Source organism: Schistocerca cancellata, chromosome 7 (genome assembly GCF_023864275.1).
Source record: "Schistocerca cancellata isolate TAMUIC-IGC-003103 chromosome 7, iqSchCanc2.1, whole genome shotgun sequence".
Taxonomy (NCBI): domain Eukaryota; kingdom Metazoa; phylum Arthropoda; class Insecta; order Orthoptera; family Acrididae; genus Schistocerca; species Schistocerca cancellata.
The window spans coordinates 162,071,428-162,086,581 of NC_064632.1; the positions used below are offsets into that span (position 1 = coordinate 162,071,428).

The 15,154-nt window shown below is 38.0% G+C and overlaps 1 protein-coding gene across 1 annotated transcript in view; it reads left to right on the forward strand.

Annotated features, from left to right (window-relative positions):
* The window catches only part of LOC126092684 (uncharacterized), a 73,794-nt gene extending 60,358 nt beyond the window's left edge, over positions 1 to 13,436 (forward strand). The window contains exons 4-8 of the mRNA XM_049908406.1: positions 524 to 633; positions 1,534 to 1,693; positions 2,477 to 2,619; positions 12,685 to 12,860; positions 13,405 to 13,436. Coding sequence (XP_049764363.1) covers positions 524 to 633; positions 1,534 to 1,693; positions 2,477 to 2,619; positions 12,685 to 12,860; positions 13,405 to 13,436 — 621 coding nt within the window. The remainder of the gene's footprint in view (positions 1 to 523; positions 634 to 1,533; positions 1,694 to 2,476; positions 2,620 to 12,684; positions 12,861 to 13,404) is intronic.
* The last annotated feature ends 1,718 nt before the right edge of the window (positions 13,437 to 15,154 follow it).

A 15,154-nucleotide genomic window follows, 5' to 3' on the forward strand; every position in this document is an offset into this window, starting at 1 on the left:
ACCCTGCCATCCCTCCCCCATCCCTGCCCCACTCCAGACTGCTGCTTTTGTTCACCCACAACAGTTGCAATCTGCGTGAGCAGTCGGAGGAGGAGGGCATTCGTGAGTGAGGTGTGCCTGCTTGTGTCACTGTTTTCCTTTCATTTCTGAAGAAGGCTTTGACCAAAAGCTTAGTGTGTAAGCCTTTTCATTGTGCCTGTCTGCAACTCAATGCGTTATCTTAATGTGAGTAACAATCTATTCTTTTCGTAGGTGTTGATATTTCTTTGATTATTTATTTTTGTTTTCAATCTGTATGCAGTACAGAATGTGAAAATTGTTTGTGAAGTAAATCTAGTATTAAAAATGATTATTTTGTTGTAGTATTTCTTTGAGAACTGTAAAATGCAAGCAGTGTTTACTATAGCCATTATTGGTTAACATGTTTCAATAGTGTAATGCGAAGTGATTATTGATGTGTTTTGATTTCACCAGAGTGACTTGTCACCTAATGACTTGTTTTCTTTTTCTTATATGTTGAAAGCTTATACCAATGAATAATCAAGTGCAACCTCAGCAGACTCCACAGCAACAGACAACATGTGCAAGTGCAGTCAGTACAGATGATAGTTCCACCAGATGCTACTCAAACAAGTAAGAAAATCCAATTTGTTACAAAAACACTGCATTTGTATCTCATGAACCTGTCCACATTGCTAATGTTGGCTTTCTTTTTATCTCCTGGGCTTTACACATCACATTCTTTATGATTTTCATGTTTCTTGTCAACCCAAGTGCTTCATGCCCAGGTGCATGTTACTCCATCAGTCAGTGCTCATGCTTAAAGTTCTTCTGGTGCACCACCATGCCAGCCATCTTGTCAGTTTATAGTAATAACTGTACTGGCATCAACTGTCACCTGAGCCATGTCCACAGCTCGTGGTCTAGTGGCTAGCGTTGCTGCCTCTAGATCACGGGGTCCCATGTTCGATTCCCGGCCATATTGGGGATTTTCTCTGCCCACCAACTGGTGTTTGTGTTGTCTACATCATTTAACCATCATCTTCATTCGTGACAGTGGCTAGATTGGACTGTGAAATAAATAAATAAATAAATAAGGGACTGTGCTGTGTCAAAATTGTGACTTTGTACGGGTGCTGGTGACTGCGCAGTTGAGCGCCCCACAAACCAAACATCACCACCACCACCACCACCACCACCTGAGCCATGTATGCAACCTGCTTTGCAGAATTCTCCCAACAAATTGACATCATTCATTCATCTTTCCTGTAAATGATTTTCTGTATTTTTATTTTTCAAATTGCTTCATAATGTTACTTACAGATATTTGCAAAATATATTGAGATACAGCTCTCATGAACTACTTTTGTATCCTAAATTTACAACTAATTTCCTATCATTAAAGATTGGTGTCAAATAACAATATTTTTGTCCTCATCTCAAAAGACTATATATTAACATTGTACATAAGAACCAAAACAGAAAATGTGGTACTTTTATAATTATGATGATATATGGACTTCTTATTTTTAGCACTGTGAGAACTCGAGCAAGGCGAATGTTGTCAGGCTTTGCACAGTACTGGATGTCCTCGTTGGAGGACATTGGCTACATACGGTGCCCCCTGAGAGCCTGCAACTATATTAGTCTGTCATACCAGGATATGAGTGCACACTATGCTACATGTGCTGGGGTAAGCCTTAATTCTCTACTATTTCAAAATTTACTATAATTAATGAACAATATTATTTATTCCAGAATGAGATTTTCACTCTGCAGGGGAGTGTGCGTTGATATGAAACTTCCCGGCAGATTAAAACTGTGTGCCGGACTGAGACTCGAACTCGGGACCTTTGCCTTTCGCGGGCAAGTGCTCTACCATCTGAGATACCCAAGCACGACTCATGCCCCTCCCAGTACCTCGTCTCCTACCTTCCAAACTTTACAGAAGCTCTCCTGTGAACCTTGCAGTACTAGCACTCCTGAAAGAAAGGATATTACAGAGACATGGCTATCCTTTCTTTCAGGAGTGCTAGTCCTGCAAGGTTCACAGGAGAGTGTCTGTAAAGTTTGGAAGGTAGGAGACGAGGTACTGGCAGAAGTAAAGCTGTGAGGATGGGGCGTGAGTCGTGCTTGGGTAACTCGGATGGTAGAGCACTTGCCCGCGAAAGGCAAAGGTCCCGAGTTCGAGTCTCGGTCCGGCACACAGTTTTAATCTGCCAGGAAGTTTAATATTATTTATTGCTACATATATTGCTACAAAAGTGACAGTTACTTAATGCCTCAACATGTAATTTAATTTTAGTACTCACTTATTTGTCATTGAGTGGTAAGTATAATCTGTAAACGTTGACGTCAGTTAAGGCACTAAAGGCAATACATCCTACTATTGTGACTGCCAGTTGCAATACTATCTATTCAGTTATTTGCTTTTTAACTCCATTGAAGCTTGAAAAATTATTGCATTGGGTTTCAGGTAAGCGTCACTACAGATGATATGTGCCCTGTGTGTCAAAAACGCCTAAAGTCAGCTGAGTGTGTTAAGCTACATTTGATTCGGTCACATGGACCAAAATCTAAGAAGCAAGAGGAATTACAATCACTGTCTGCAGCAAAGAGGTTTGTAATTCCTTTTTAATGTAATTCAGCGTGTTTGCAGCTGGATATATATTAGTAGAGTATGTAAATGCATACTATAAAATTGGTGGATATATTCAAACCTCTGTCTTCGTCTACAGTTTTTACCCTCAACAATTCCCTTTAGAACTGTGGAGGTTATTTGCTGATGCCTTAACATGTGCCCTACCATCCTGTAACTACTTCTGGTGTAAGTGTCTTCCATATGTTCCTTTTCCGATTCTGTAGAGAACTTTGTCATTTCTTATATTATCAGTGCATCTGATTTTCAGCACTCTTCTGTAGCACCACATCTCAAATGCTTCAATTATTATAGAATTATTATTGCAAATGAATTTCACAGTACTTACAAATTAAAATAATTCCTGCAGGCATAAAATCCGTATAAGCTCATTTTTGTGAATATCACCTGAAACAGATATAATTAAACTTAAGGAATGGACTGACATCTTATCAAATCAAATCATGTAGTGGTTGAACCCTTACAAGATGCCGAGAACAAATGCTAAACAGGCAGGATGTAGAAATCTCGAAATAGAAGTGATAGAAATAATGTGGAACATCAAAGGAAAATGTGTGTTTCCAGTAACATATGGCTCAATTATAAAGAATAAGTTGACTGAGAAGATAAATTTGTAAGTGAACAATCTTCAGTAATCATTTCGTTACCATTTATGTATTTTGCATACACACTTGTACAGTTATGTTCAGATACGAAGTAGAACATTTAAAACTAATGCAGTCGACATTTGCACTTTACTGAAGTCATTCTGTATGATTATCTGGCTGGATTATTGCAAATAAGGAGACCTCTGTGCAGTGTAGGAAAAAAGACTGGACAGACAGCTGGTCAATACTGACAATATATGAGGGAGTAATTTACTCATGTTGATAATCACACTTCATCAACACATTCACAATTAGGCTGCATCAATTAACTATGAGTGCATGTGTAGATAGTTTTTATTTGTGAGGAGCTGTAGAAGGTGTCAATATGACAGGCCACTGAAGATGCTTCGTAAATAAAAGAAGTGAAATGCCTATGGCAAAATACAAACTGACCTTCATTTAGTAGCAAAGACAGAACATACCTCCATGAATTTTGAAGCAACTAAGGAACGACAGGAAATGTAAAAAATGATAGGGTCTTACTATCTCTGTACATGTGATTTGGTGCTGAACAAGGTCTTCATATGGTGTAAACTATGATATGTTGTTGTTGTGGTCTTCAGTCCTGAGACTGGTTTGATGCAGCTCTCCATGCTACTCTATCCTGTGCAAGCTTCTTTCTCCTGATAACGACGTCCTCCTGAGTAGTCCCCGCCCGGAGATCCGAATGGGGGACTATTTTACCTCCGGAATATTTTACCCAAGAGGACGCCATCATCATTTAACCATACAGTAAAGCTGCATGCCCTCGGGAAAAATTACGGCCGTAGTTTCCCCTTGCTTTCAGCCGTTCGCAGTACCAGCACAGCAAGGCCGTTTTGGTTATTGTTACAAGGCCAGATCAGTCAATCATCCAGACTGTTGCCCTTGCAACTACTGAAAAGGCTGCTGCCCCTCTTCAGGAACCACACGTTTGTCTGGCCTCTCAACAGATACCCCTCCGTTGTGGTTGTACCTACGGTACGGCTATCTGTATCGCTGAGGCACAGAAGCCTCCCCACCAACGGCAAGGTCCATGGTTCATGGGGGGAAAACTATGATATAGAATTTCATAAATTAGGAAAATGCAGATGTAGTGTAAAATTATACTTTTACATCAGCAGTTAGCAGAGTGCATTGATTGGTGCAAAGAGTATCAGTAGCTTTTTATCATCTTCCTATATTAGTTGCAGATAGTGAGTGAGAAGCACAATTGTCAGTACACTATGGCATAAGGCTTAATTCTTGTAACTTTATTGTCTTGAGCATTATGCAATGTTATTGTGAGACAATGTGGTATCTATGGTTTCTTGCGTAAGTACTTTTGTTGAGTACTTGTTTTTTCCCCCCAATATCTCTCTAATCTTAACTTTCCAAGATGGTGAGCCTGTTGCTTAATTTAATCTGACATACTTCTGTATTTATAAAAAAATTCTCGTATTTAATAACTATGATGTCCTGCCAATGAATTGTTTCATTGCGCCATTTTTCTATTTTTATTCTGCATCAAACTATGATTAACTGAAGTTCCAAAGTGGTTTTAGACAATTACATCATGTATGATTTCTTTATTGTGTGATAAAATATAGTCAATTTACTGAAAGAAATATTCACTTGAAAAAATTATAAAATTACAAAGAATCAGAATTGCTGTGAATACTTATAGTTCATGAGGCTAAATTTTTAGTACTCCTGATAGACACACAAAAGTTTATGCAAATACCCTAGTTATGGAATTGACAAGTCTTGTGATTACTAGGCAACAACGTGAAAGTGTATCGAATGCCTTCCAGAAGTCAAGGAACACATCAACATTACCCTGGGAGCCTTTACCTACGTCTTCTGGATCTCTTGGGTAAACAGTGGGAGTCAACTTTCACAATATTCCTGTTTTCAGGATACAAATTGATTCTTATAGAGGAAGTTTCCATTTGTTCCCCAAAAAGGGCACACAACTTGTTTCATAGATCTGCAACAGATTGACATCAACAAAATAGACCTATAATTATGTCCACCTGACCAATGATCCTTCTTGAAATGGGAATGACACATATTTTATCCGATTACTTTGAAATCCTTCAGTACTCCAGTGGCCTACGATAAATTTGATGATGGTAAGTACATCTGTCTGACTGAGGAAGGATAACATTGCTAACATAAGTTAGTGTTACCATTGTGGCCACTATATGTCAGATATTAAAATATGAAGACCCCCCAGAAAGTGCCGATTTTTGATATAAATGACTTAATCAGTTCTGAGATATGTTGTACCATAAGAACTTAATTTTGTAGCTGACTCAAAAAATTTATTGCGCCCCAGAGAATTAATTGATCTCCCTTCATAATATGAATAAAAACTCTGCACTACAGATTTCAGGGGTGGGGGTGAATGGGAGCAAATGCTGTAAAATAAAATGTGAAGATTCTATCAATATTATGTGAAATTGAAAGAAATTGTGAAAATATTCGTAGCAAAATTTCATACTTTATAAAGAACTTGTCACTTAACTTGCACATTATTACTTATTTTCAAGAAGTTTGCTGTATAATGCTTGTTTTCCCATATGTTTCCAGAAACTCTTTAACTTTTAGAAGTACGTTATTTATTTTTCAAAGCAGTTTATTGCAGTGTCGCCTCTGCTTGCCATATGAACATAAAAGGAACACTCTGCTTAACTATCAGCAGAATTGTAACAGAAGACAGAAAGGAAGGTAACCAATCTTGAGCATTCATAAGCTGTGCTTCCAATCATCAGTGAGTGTTACGTTTGGAAAGAGAAAAATCTTAGGAATTATTAGTCACCCATACATTTTGGTGGTTTTTGTCTCTCTCATAGGGGCTATTTATTTTCTTGTATGTTTTCAACTGTTGTGTTGTATTTGATGAGTTTTTAGAAACACCTTGTGTTCTTCATGAAGTGCTAATGTTTCCATCTTTGTTCTAGTGAATTCTGTGTTGAGAATGAATGTGAGCCTTGTGAGTTGATTCATTCTGAAAATATTTCCACTTCCTCATACATATTTTTTCTTTACTCCTCCTTCTCTCCCTTTTCATGCATCTTAAGTTGTAGTAATATTGAGAAGTTAGCCCTGAAATTAAGACTTAGAGACTTATTGATTTCTCCTTTTGAGCATATCAGAGATGATGTCAGTACTAATATAATTGATAAATAAATCATTTCTGCCATCTTCATGGCCTTGACTTATTCTACTCTTTCTTTCTCTTTTATCTCATTTGTTAGTTCAAAGCTATTGTTAATCACACTCATGTGCCTCTCTTGAATAGGTTGGAGTTTATCATTTCTCCCCCCCCCCCCCCCTCGACCCCACCCCATCCTCCTCTCTCCCAACCATTCAAGATTCTATTCTTTGTAGTTAGTGCAGCTCCTATATATCACATTCTGACAGCCCAGACCCCACTATCCTAAACGTGGGACCATTCATCGAGATGATTACAAATTGATGTTCACCTTATAAAACCTTCTGTTTGTTTACCTGTTTAATGATGTTGCTCTCTTATAGCCTAACAGTTGCACACACTTGATCCAACAACAATCAATTCTCTTCTACAGACCTGACTAAGCCAGTGCCTTCATCCTCTCTTTGCCATTCAAACCTAGAGTAGCTACTCAAAATCACAGTTAATAATCCCCTCATTATATAAATTAATGTTTATGTTTGCTATTGTGCATCCTGTAAGCACCTTTCTCAGTACTAACTTTTTGACAGTGTTCCTAACATTTTGATCTTGAAGCATCATTTTTCATGAAATGCATTGTTTGATAAAACTTAATAAATATAGCAATGTTTGTATGAGTAGTTCTTTGAGAAATAGAGTGGAATTTACCAAAATTACAAGAAATATAAAAAATCAAAAGAACAAATTATATTCAAGCACTGAATAATGGTCAAGAAGTGATGCGAATCTCTGTTATGGAAACAAGGTCTGGATTGCAGCAGAGTAGATTGAACTGATACCATGTGCGTTTGGGAGCGCACTCGCCTTTAGTAACTGACTACACAAAAGAAAAAATGGAGGCTCAGACTGAAGATTGAAAATGAAGTTGTACACTGAATTATTGCATCAAAGAAGAATGTCTTTCAGACAGTGAAGCCATCCAAAATTTTTTATTTGAGTTTCCAGTAAAGCATTTGTCAACCCAAAGTTCAGTTTAAACATTACTGTGCATAATCCAGTTACAGATATTCTGATCTCATCTTACCCCAGTCCAATGTATTATTCACTTAGCAGATTATAGAGAAATGTAACACAATGAGCATCAGAAACAGTGAATGTCACTCTTTAAGTGACGGAAGAGGGAAAAAAAAGGTGAGGGGGCAGGGGCACTTTTGCTTCTTTCCCTTCAGTTCCAGTCCACTGTCCTACGTGCCATATGGGAGTGCCAGACTTACCAACTACCAGTCATGCTTGGGACTATTGAATTAAAGGGCGAAGGGGTGATATGGACAGTGGCAAAACCTGTTAACTGGGTGCAGAAAGGCCAACATGGTCTTTGATTTTGTGTGTGTGTGTGTGTGTGTGTGTGTGTGATAGAGAGAGAGAGAGAGAGAGAGAGAGAGAGAGAGAGAGAGAGAGATCACAATAATACAAGAAAGAAGAGGAGGGCATAAGCATACAGTGAGCACTGTAAAGTGATATTATACGTTTAAGGGAGCTAAGTATAAGGGGTTTTATCCTCCAAGCAATGAAGAGGTGGTAATGGCAAGAATTATGCAATTAAGTTGTAAGCATTATGCACGAGGTGCCAGATATCACATTCAGTATGTAAGAGGCCTGACGCTACACTTACACCAACAACTCATTTTGTCTGTTATGTTTACCCAGAAAGAGACACTGTTCAATGGTTTCAGTAAGACAGGCAAACTGTAGTTATTGGTAAAAAACTACACTCTTTGATTAAATAAAGGTTCGCCTTATTGTGTTGGGTGTTTTTGTGCTTTCTTCCTGTAACAGATGAGACCTGTAGGTGTCCACTTCCTATGCAGTGCTTGTTTGGCTCCAATCCCCTACCTATCAGTGTACAATTATGCTATTATTGTCTTTCCAACGTGTCTCCTCCTTCCATTTAGCGTTATGTCATCATCGACTTGAGTCTACAACTCTCTTAGACACCTTCATTCTTTCACAGCTGTCTCTCCCCCTTCAGCCTCTCCTGCCCATACTTATTTTCATTTTATTTGCATAACGGTTGCTTTTTTTTCAGTCTGTTCCCTCAACATTGTGCTGCTCATCTCCTTGCTCACCATACTTTCTTAGCTCTGAATTGAATCCTCAGATATTTTGATCTTATTGGTAATACTAAATTCTGTATTAGAAGCCTCTCTCATAATTGTCCTGGTCCAGACTCTGACAAATTTTTTTTGATAAATGGATCATATTTTGCAACCTCCCACTCATCTTTTACTTGGACTGAAGTGAGAATCCCTTATTTTGACACTAATATGGAGGAACCTTTATTCTGAAAATCTGAGGCTGACCTAACTTTTGTGTATGTTTATCATTACTGTTGGTGCACATTGCATCTCTTAAGTAACTAGATAGATTAGCCTGTTATAATCTCTCTCTTTGTGTGTGTGTGTGTGTGTGTGTGTGTGTGTGTGTGTGTAATTTTACAGCCTTAGCAATGCATATATAGTAGGTGTGTTTACTAAGAGCTATCAAGGGCGTTCCCCCTCCACCTCCTTCCCAAATTTCAGCAGATATCTGCAATTTCTGTTCTCCAGTGTGTAGATGTAATCAGTCCAAACAAACACTGATCATTATACATTTCGTGTAATGCTCAGTATCAATAAATCACTTTAATATGTGCCTTGTTAGAAGTGTTTAAAGCGGAATCTTAACATGTGCATTTGACAGAACATTTTCAAATTAATGTTGTGCAAAATTCATGTCAAATTAGTCTAGTGTAATGTTTGAATTACGGTAGTGATGAACAATAAAAGGGGTACCAAAACACACAGAACAATCAGTAATGTAGTTGCAAATGAGTTTCATGCTGCTGCATGGTGCGATCCTATGTGCCAGCCAGGACTGTATTGCACAGTCTGGTCTACATCAACATAATTACTCAGTAATTCACATGAGAGTGCCTGGAAGAGGGCTCTTCGATCCACCTTCACTCTATTTCTCTACCATTCCACCCACGAACAGTTCGTGGGAAAAATGAATACTTAAATCTTTCCGTATGAGCTCCGATTTCTCTATTTTATTACAATGATCATTTCTTACTATGTAGGTTAGCATCAACAAAATATTTTTGTATTCAAGAGAGAAAGTTGGTGATCGAAATTTTGTGAAAAGATCTCACTGCATAGAAAAATGCCTTTGGTTTAAGGGTTCCACGCCAACTCACTTATCGTGTTCATGGCTCCCTCCACTCTGCCCGCTCCCTGTTTCACAATAATACAAAACAAGCTGCTCTTCCTTGGACTTTTTTGGTGTCCTCTGTCAATCCTATCTGGTAAGCATCCCATACGTCAAGCAATACCCCAGCAGAGGACGGTCAAGTGTTGTGTAGGCAATCTCTTTAGTAGATCTGTTGCACCTTGTAAGTTTTCTGCCAATAAAATATAGTCTTTGGTTTGCCTTTCTGCCAACATTATGTGTGTGATTGTTCCAATTTAAGTGTCTCGTAATTGTAATTCCAAGATATTTAGTTGAATTCACAGCCTCTACATTTGTGTGATGTGTCATGTAAACAAAGTTTAGCAGATTCCTTTTAGTACTCATATGGATGACTCACACTTTTTGTATAGATATCTTGTCAAAACCATTTTGCAGTTGCCTTTTTTTTTATGACTTCACTGGATGGTAAGTGACACAATCATCTGCAAACAGAGTAAGAGAACTGATCAGATTGTGTCTTAAATCATTTATGTAGATTAGGAACAGCATAGGGCTTACAACAATTTCCATGGGAATGCCAGATATCACTTCCATTTTACTTTATGAACTTCCATTGATTACTTTGAACTTTGACCTTCCTGACAGGAAATTGTGAATCCAGTCACACAATGGAGATAATATTCTGTAGTCACACAATTTGATTAGAAGCCCCATGTGAGGAGATGTGTCAAAAGCCTTTTTGAAATCTAGAAATAGAGCATCATTTTGAGATGCTCTTTTGATAGCACTCATTACTTCATGCAAATGAAGAGCTAGTTGTGCTTGACAAGAATGATGTTTTCTGAATCCTTGACAACTGTCTGTCGCTATGTGTCAGTAGATCATTTTCTTTGAAGCAATTCGTAATGTTTGAACATGATATATTTTCTAATATCCTATCACAAATTGGACATCAGTGGTTTGGTTCTGTAATTCATCGGGTTACTTGTATTCCCTTTCTTGAGTACTGGAGTGACCTCTGCAACATTCCAGTCTTCAAGTACACACCTTTAATCGAGAAAATGGTTGTATTATACGATTGCTAAGTGTGGAGCTACTGTCTCAGCATACTCTGAGAGGCACCTTATTGGTATACAGTCTGGACTGAGGGGCTTGCTTTGATTAAATAATTTAAGCTGCTATGCTGTGCCGAGTGCATCTACCTTTAAGTTACTCATCTTGGCAGCTGTTCTTGATTTGAATTCTGGGACATTTACTTAGTCTTCTTTGGTGAAGAAATTTCAGAAAACTCTGTCTAGTAACTTTGCTGTAGTGGCCCTGTCATCGGTGATAATATTTTTTGTATCGTGCAGTGAAGGTATTGAGTGTGTCTTGCTGCTGGCCAGAATCTCACTGGATTTCCTGCCAGACTTCGAGACACTGTTTCGTTGTGGAAACTATTAAAAGCATCTTGCATTGAAGTCTGCACTAAGTTGTGAGCTTCAGTAAAACATTGCCAATCTTGGAGATTTTATGTTCTTTTGAATTTGGCACACTTTTTTCATTGTTTCTGCAACAATGTTACTTGTTTTGTGTACCATGGGGATCAGCACCATCTTTTATTTGTTTATTTATTTGGTATGAATCTCTCAATTGCTGAAAATGCTATTTCTTTGACTTCAAGCCACATGTAGTCTGCACTTACATAGTTTGTAAGGAATAGAGACTGTCTCGTAGGAAGCTGTCAAGCGAATTTTTATCTGCATTTTTAAACCATTACGTTTTGCATTTTCTTGGTGGCTTGAGGTGTTATGGTATTGAGTTGGTTAGTCTCCCTACAGTATCTTTTTGGTCACTAATCCCTATATCCATCATGATGCTTCCTATTTGCTCAGGATTGTACTATTTTTTATGGCTACCACCAACTTAAAACCAGTTTTTTCGACAACGTATTGAGGATTGAAGTCACCCCAAACTGTAATTAAAATGAGACTCAAATTTTCTTTTAACTCTTCAGCAACTGAATCACCTTAGTTGGGGGTCAGTAGAAAGAACCAATTATTAATTTATTCCAGTTGTTAAGTATAACAACTATCCATACTAACTTGCAGGAACTACCTACTTCAGTTTCAGTACAAGACAAACTACTTCTAACACCAGCAAACACTCAACCACAAACAATATTTAACCTGTCCTATCTGAACACTATTTGGTCCTTTGGAAAAATTTTGGCTGAACTTATCTTTGCTTTAGCCAGCTGTTGGTATCTAAAACAATTTGCTACTGGCGTGCAATGGTACTTTCCAGTCACTGCTGGAATGCTGCTTATTCTTGATGTTATGCTGTCCCTGTTAGTACATGTAACAAAACTGAATATTGCACTAGACTAATTTAGGACTTCTCTGTTAGATATACACTTAAGATTCCACTTAAATACTTGTAGCAAGGCAGAAACTGATGTTTTCTTGTTGACATTGGCTGTTACATGAAACACATTTGTTTGGGCTAACATAATCTTCATACTGCAAATATCTGCTGAAACATTAGAGAATATGTACCTGATGACCAATGGGTGGCTGCTAAGGTTGAAAAGCTGCATAAGTATAATATTTATTTTTGTGAGGTAAAGGAGCAGGGAGAAATCGGTGTGTTGTTAGTCTTGTGCAAGTGTGAACAAAGGATTCTAATTTATTTATCTTTAGTTCATTAGATTTTTCACTTCCTTTTGTTGGGTTTTCCAGTCATGCTTTTTGTGTTGGTTTCAGTTGTAGCAAGTGAAATTTGATAGTCACACCAGTTTTATTTGTTGTTAATGCAGTTAATAATCTTCATATTGATTGTGCTTGTGTACCAAATCTTGGACTTTTGAAAATAAACAAACAACAGAAAAGTGCTCTGAAATTCCAAAACCACATAGCTCTTAAAGGAAAATAATTGCTTCTTGTCAAGTATACATATATTTTTCTCTTTTTGGAAGAGAGACACCTATAATTTATAGAATTCGTAAAGATGAACCAGTGAAAAGCATATCACTTGTTTGAATAACATTTTAGAGTGCGTAAAGAAGATCCACTTCCAAGAGTCCTTGTAAGAAAACGTGGTTATTCAAAGGTGCATAAAATATCTTGGACGATATCACTTGAACAGAAAGGATACATCAGATGTCTTTTCCAAAACTGTGGATTTCTTGCTCTCAACATGGAAGAGATGATACAACATTATGGAATCTGTAATGGGGTAAGTACTGTAATTTTGTTTCATTTAATTTTGCATTAATTAATAATAGACAGATTATCTTTACTGAGGTTGTAGATGCTGCACCTGGACCATAGCAATAAAGTGATTGAGCAATTGAGCAGAAAAGGGGATAAGTTTGTTGGTTCATCATTACCGGCACAGTAACTACAGCTATGTCATCCTATACAGGGTGCACTCTTCCCTCCTTTCGAGTCAAAGTGCATTACTAAGTTTGCTTTGCAGGATCATAATAATTTTATCATATTTATATTCATTTTTTCTGTTAGCTTTAGAAATTTTGTTAAGCAAATTAAACATACTGCACAGAAAAACCATAGAAAGATCACAGCAGTTATGTTACTGGCTGTAAATGTCAGCTTCGACAAACCGATGTGATAGATATCTGGAGCAGCACAGTGATTTGACAACAGTTGAAAGAAAAGAAGACTCATCTGAGTGCATTCCTGTGTGGGATATTGCTATGGTGGTGGCGCTATAAACAACTAACTGTCAATTGTAATTTTAATCATATTCAGGTACTCTGGAAATGAAGAATGGACAGCTTTAAAGATATGACATAGAAACACATTGTATACAGAAAGCTCTGATACAATGGAATAAAGGCACTGATTCAAACCCCTGTGCATAGACAGAGTAGGAATCACATTCTCAGTATGAAAACTTTAGGCCTCCAACAACTGTTTCTGGCATGCAGAGAGAGTAATCTGTTATTTCAAGCAACATACTTGATTACAAACACTGCAGTCGTGTCAAGATGGTACTGACAAACACAGTTGTAAAATTACCTCAGTTTTGTTGAAGTAATATTGTATGCCTGCATTAGGCTGGATGAAGAGTTGAATAACATGTAGGTTGTTGGTTGGTTTCGGGGAGAGGGCACTAAACAGTGAGTTCATCGGTCCCATGGGATTAGAGAAGGAGGAGGAAGGAAATTGGCTGTGCCCTTTCACTTTGGTGGTACCTGAAGAGATTGAGGGAAATCATGGAAAACCTAAATCAGGATAGCCGGATGCGGGCTTGAACTGTCATCCTCCCAAATTCGAGTCCAGTGTTGTAACCACCGTGCCTCCTCATTCTGTACATGTAGGATGTGATGTAATGTAAAGCTGTACACAGCCTGGAAGTTTCTTTGTACACAACAGTGCTTTACTAGGCATGGAGGTGAATGCCATTGCCTTTCTCTGAACTGCCTTACCCAGTAAACTAACGGACTAGGCGAACCTGCAATTTCAACATACACTCCGAACCACTGTGCATCTCAGTATATTTCACTGTAAAACTCAGCAGCTCGTAGTCTAGTGGTAAGTGATGCTCCCTATAGATTGCGGGGCTTTCACATTAAAAAATGATTGCATCATTGTAAGGGAAGAAAGAAATGATAAGTGACAGCAAAAAACAGTAAAACCAAGTTGGGAATATGGATTTGTAGTCTGGCACTTGTTCATCTACCCACTTAGCTGTGTATCATTGTTTGTGCCAGTTGTCAAATGCAGATGTACATGCTCTTCATCTTGGGTGTAGTCACTAATGGCACATATATTTATGCCTGGATTGCCAAATGGGAAAAGCAGCCATAGCTCATTGCTGTGGGAACTGTGGCTAATACAGTATACCTAATATTGGTCCTAATTTGTGACAGGGTCCTGAAGAACAGTTTCCTAGAAGCTGTGCTCTGTGCAGAGGAAGTAACTAGAAAGATGAGGATTGAAAAGGTGTGGTTAGGGGTGGTAGCAGATTCTGTGTTTGCATCAGTGTAGATCCTTTGTGGGCACAGCAAGTAGTAACTCTCAACATGTATCAGTCAGAGGCATACTGGATCAGTTCCCCTACACTGACTGCACATCTAATTTTTTAAACACTGAATAATGCAGGTTACATTAGGAACATCACTCAAGCCAATTCTGTTGTTGTCCGTGCAGTGTCAGAGAGCTGCTCTTCCAGAAAGTGTGTGGTTATGGATATACTTAGTTTCAGCTCCTTGGGGCAGCACGATCACCATTCCTGACTCCATTTGAGCATGTATAGGATGCAGTAAAACAGTGGCAATCCAGTCTATATTACCAGGAAAATAATGTTGAAAACTATCAATTAAAATTATATCTGATATCTTCATGATTGTGTCTATGAACGATTTACAAAGCCACATTGTAGTTTAGCAGAGGTTCAAGTTGAAGCAGCAGTAAATCACAGGATTTTTATCTGACACTTATCACTTTTTTAATATCTGACAGTGTTTTCTGATGCGAGAAATGCATAGTTGCACTA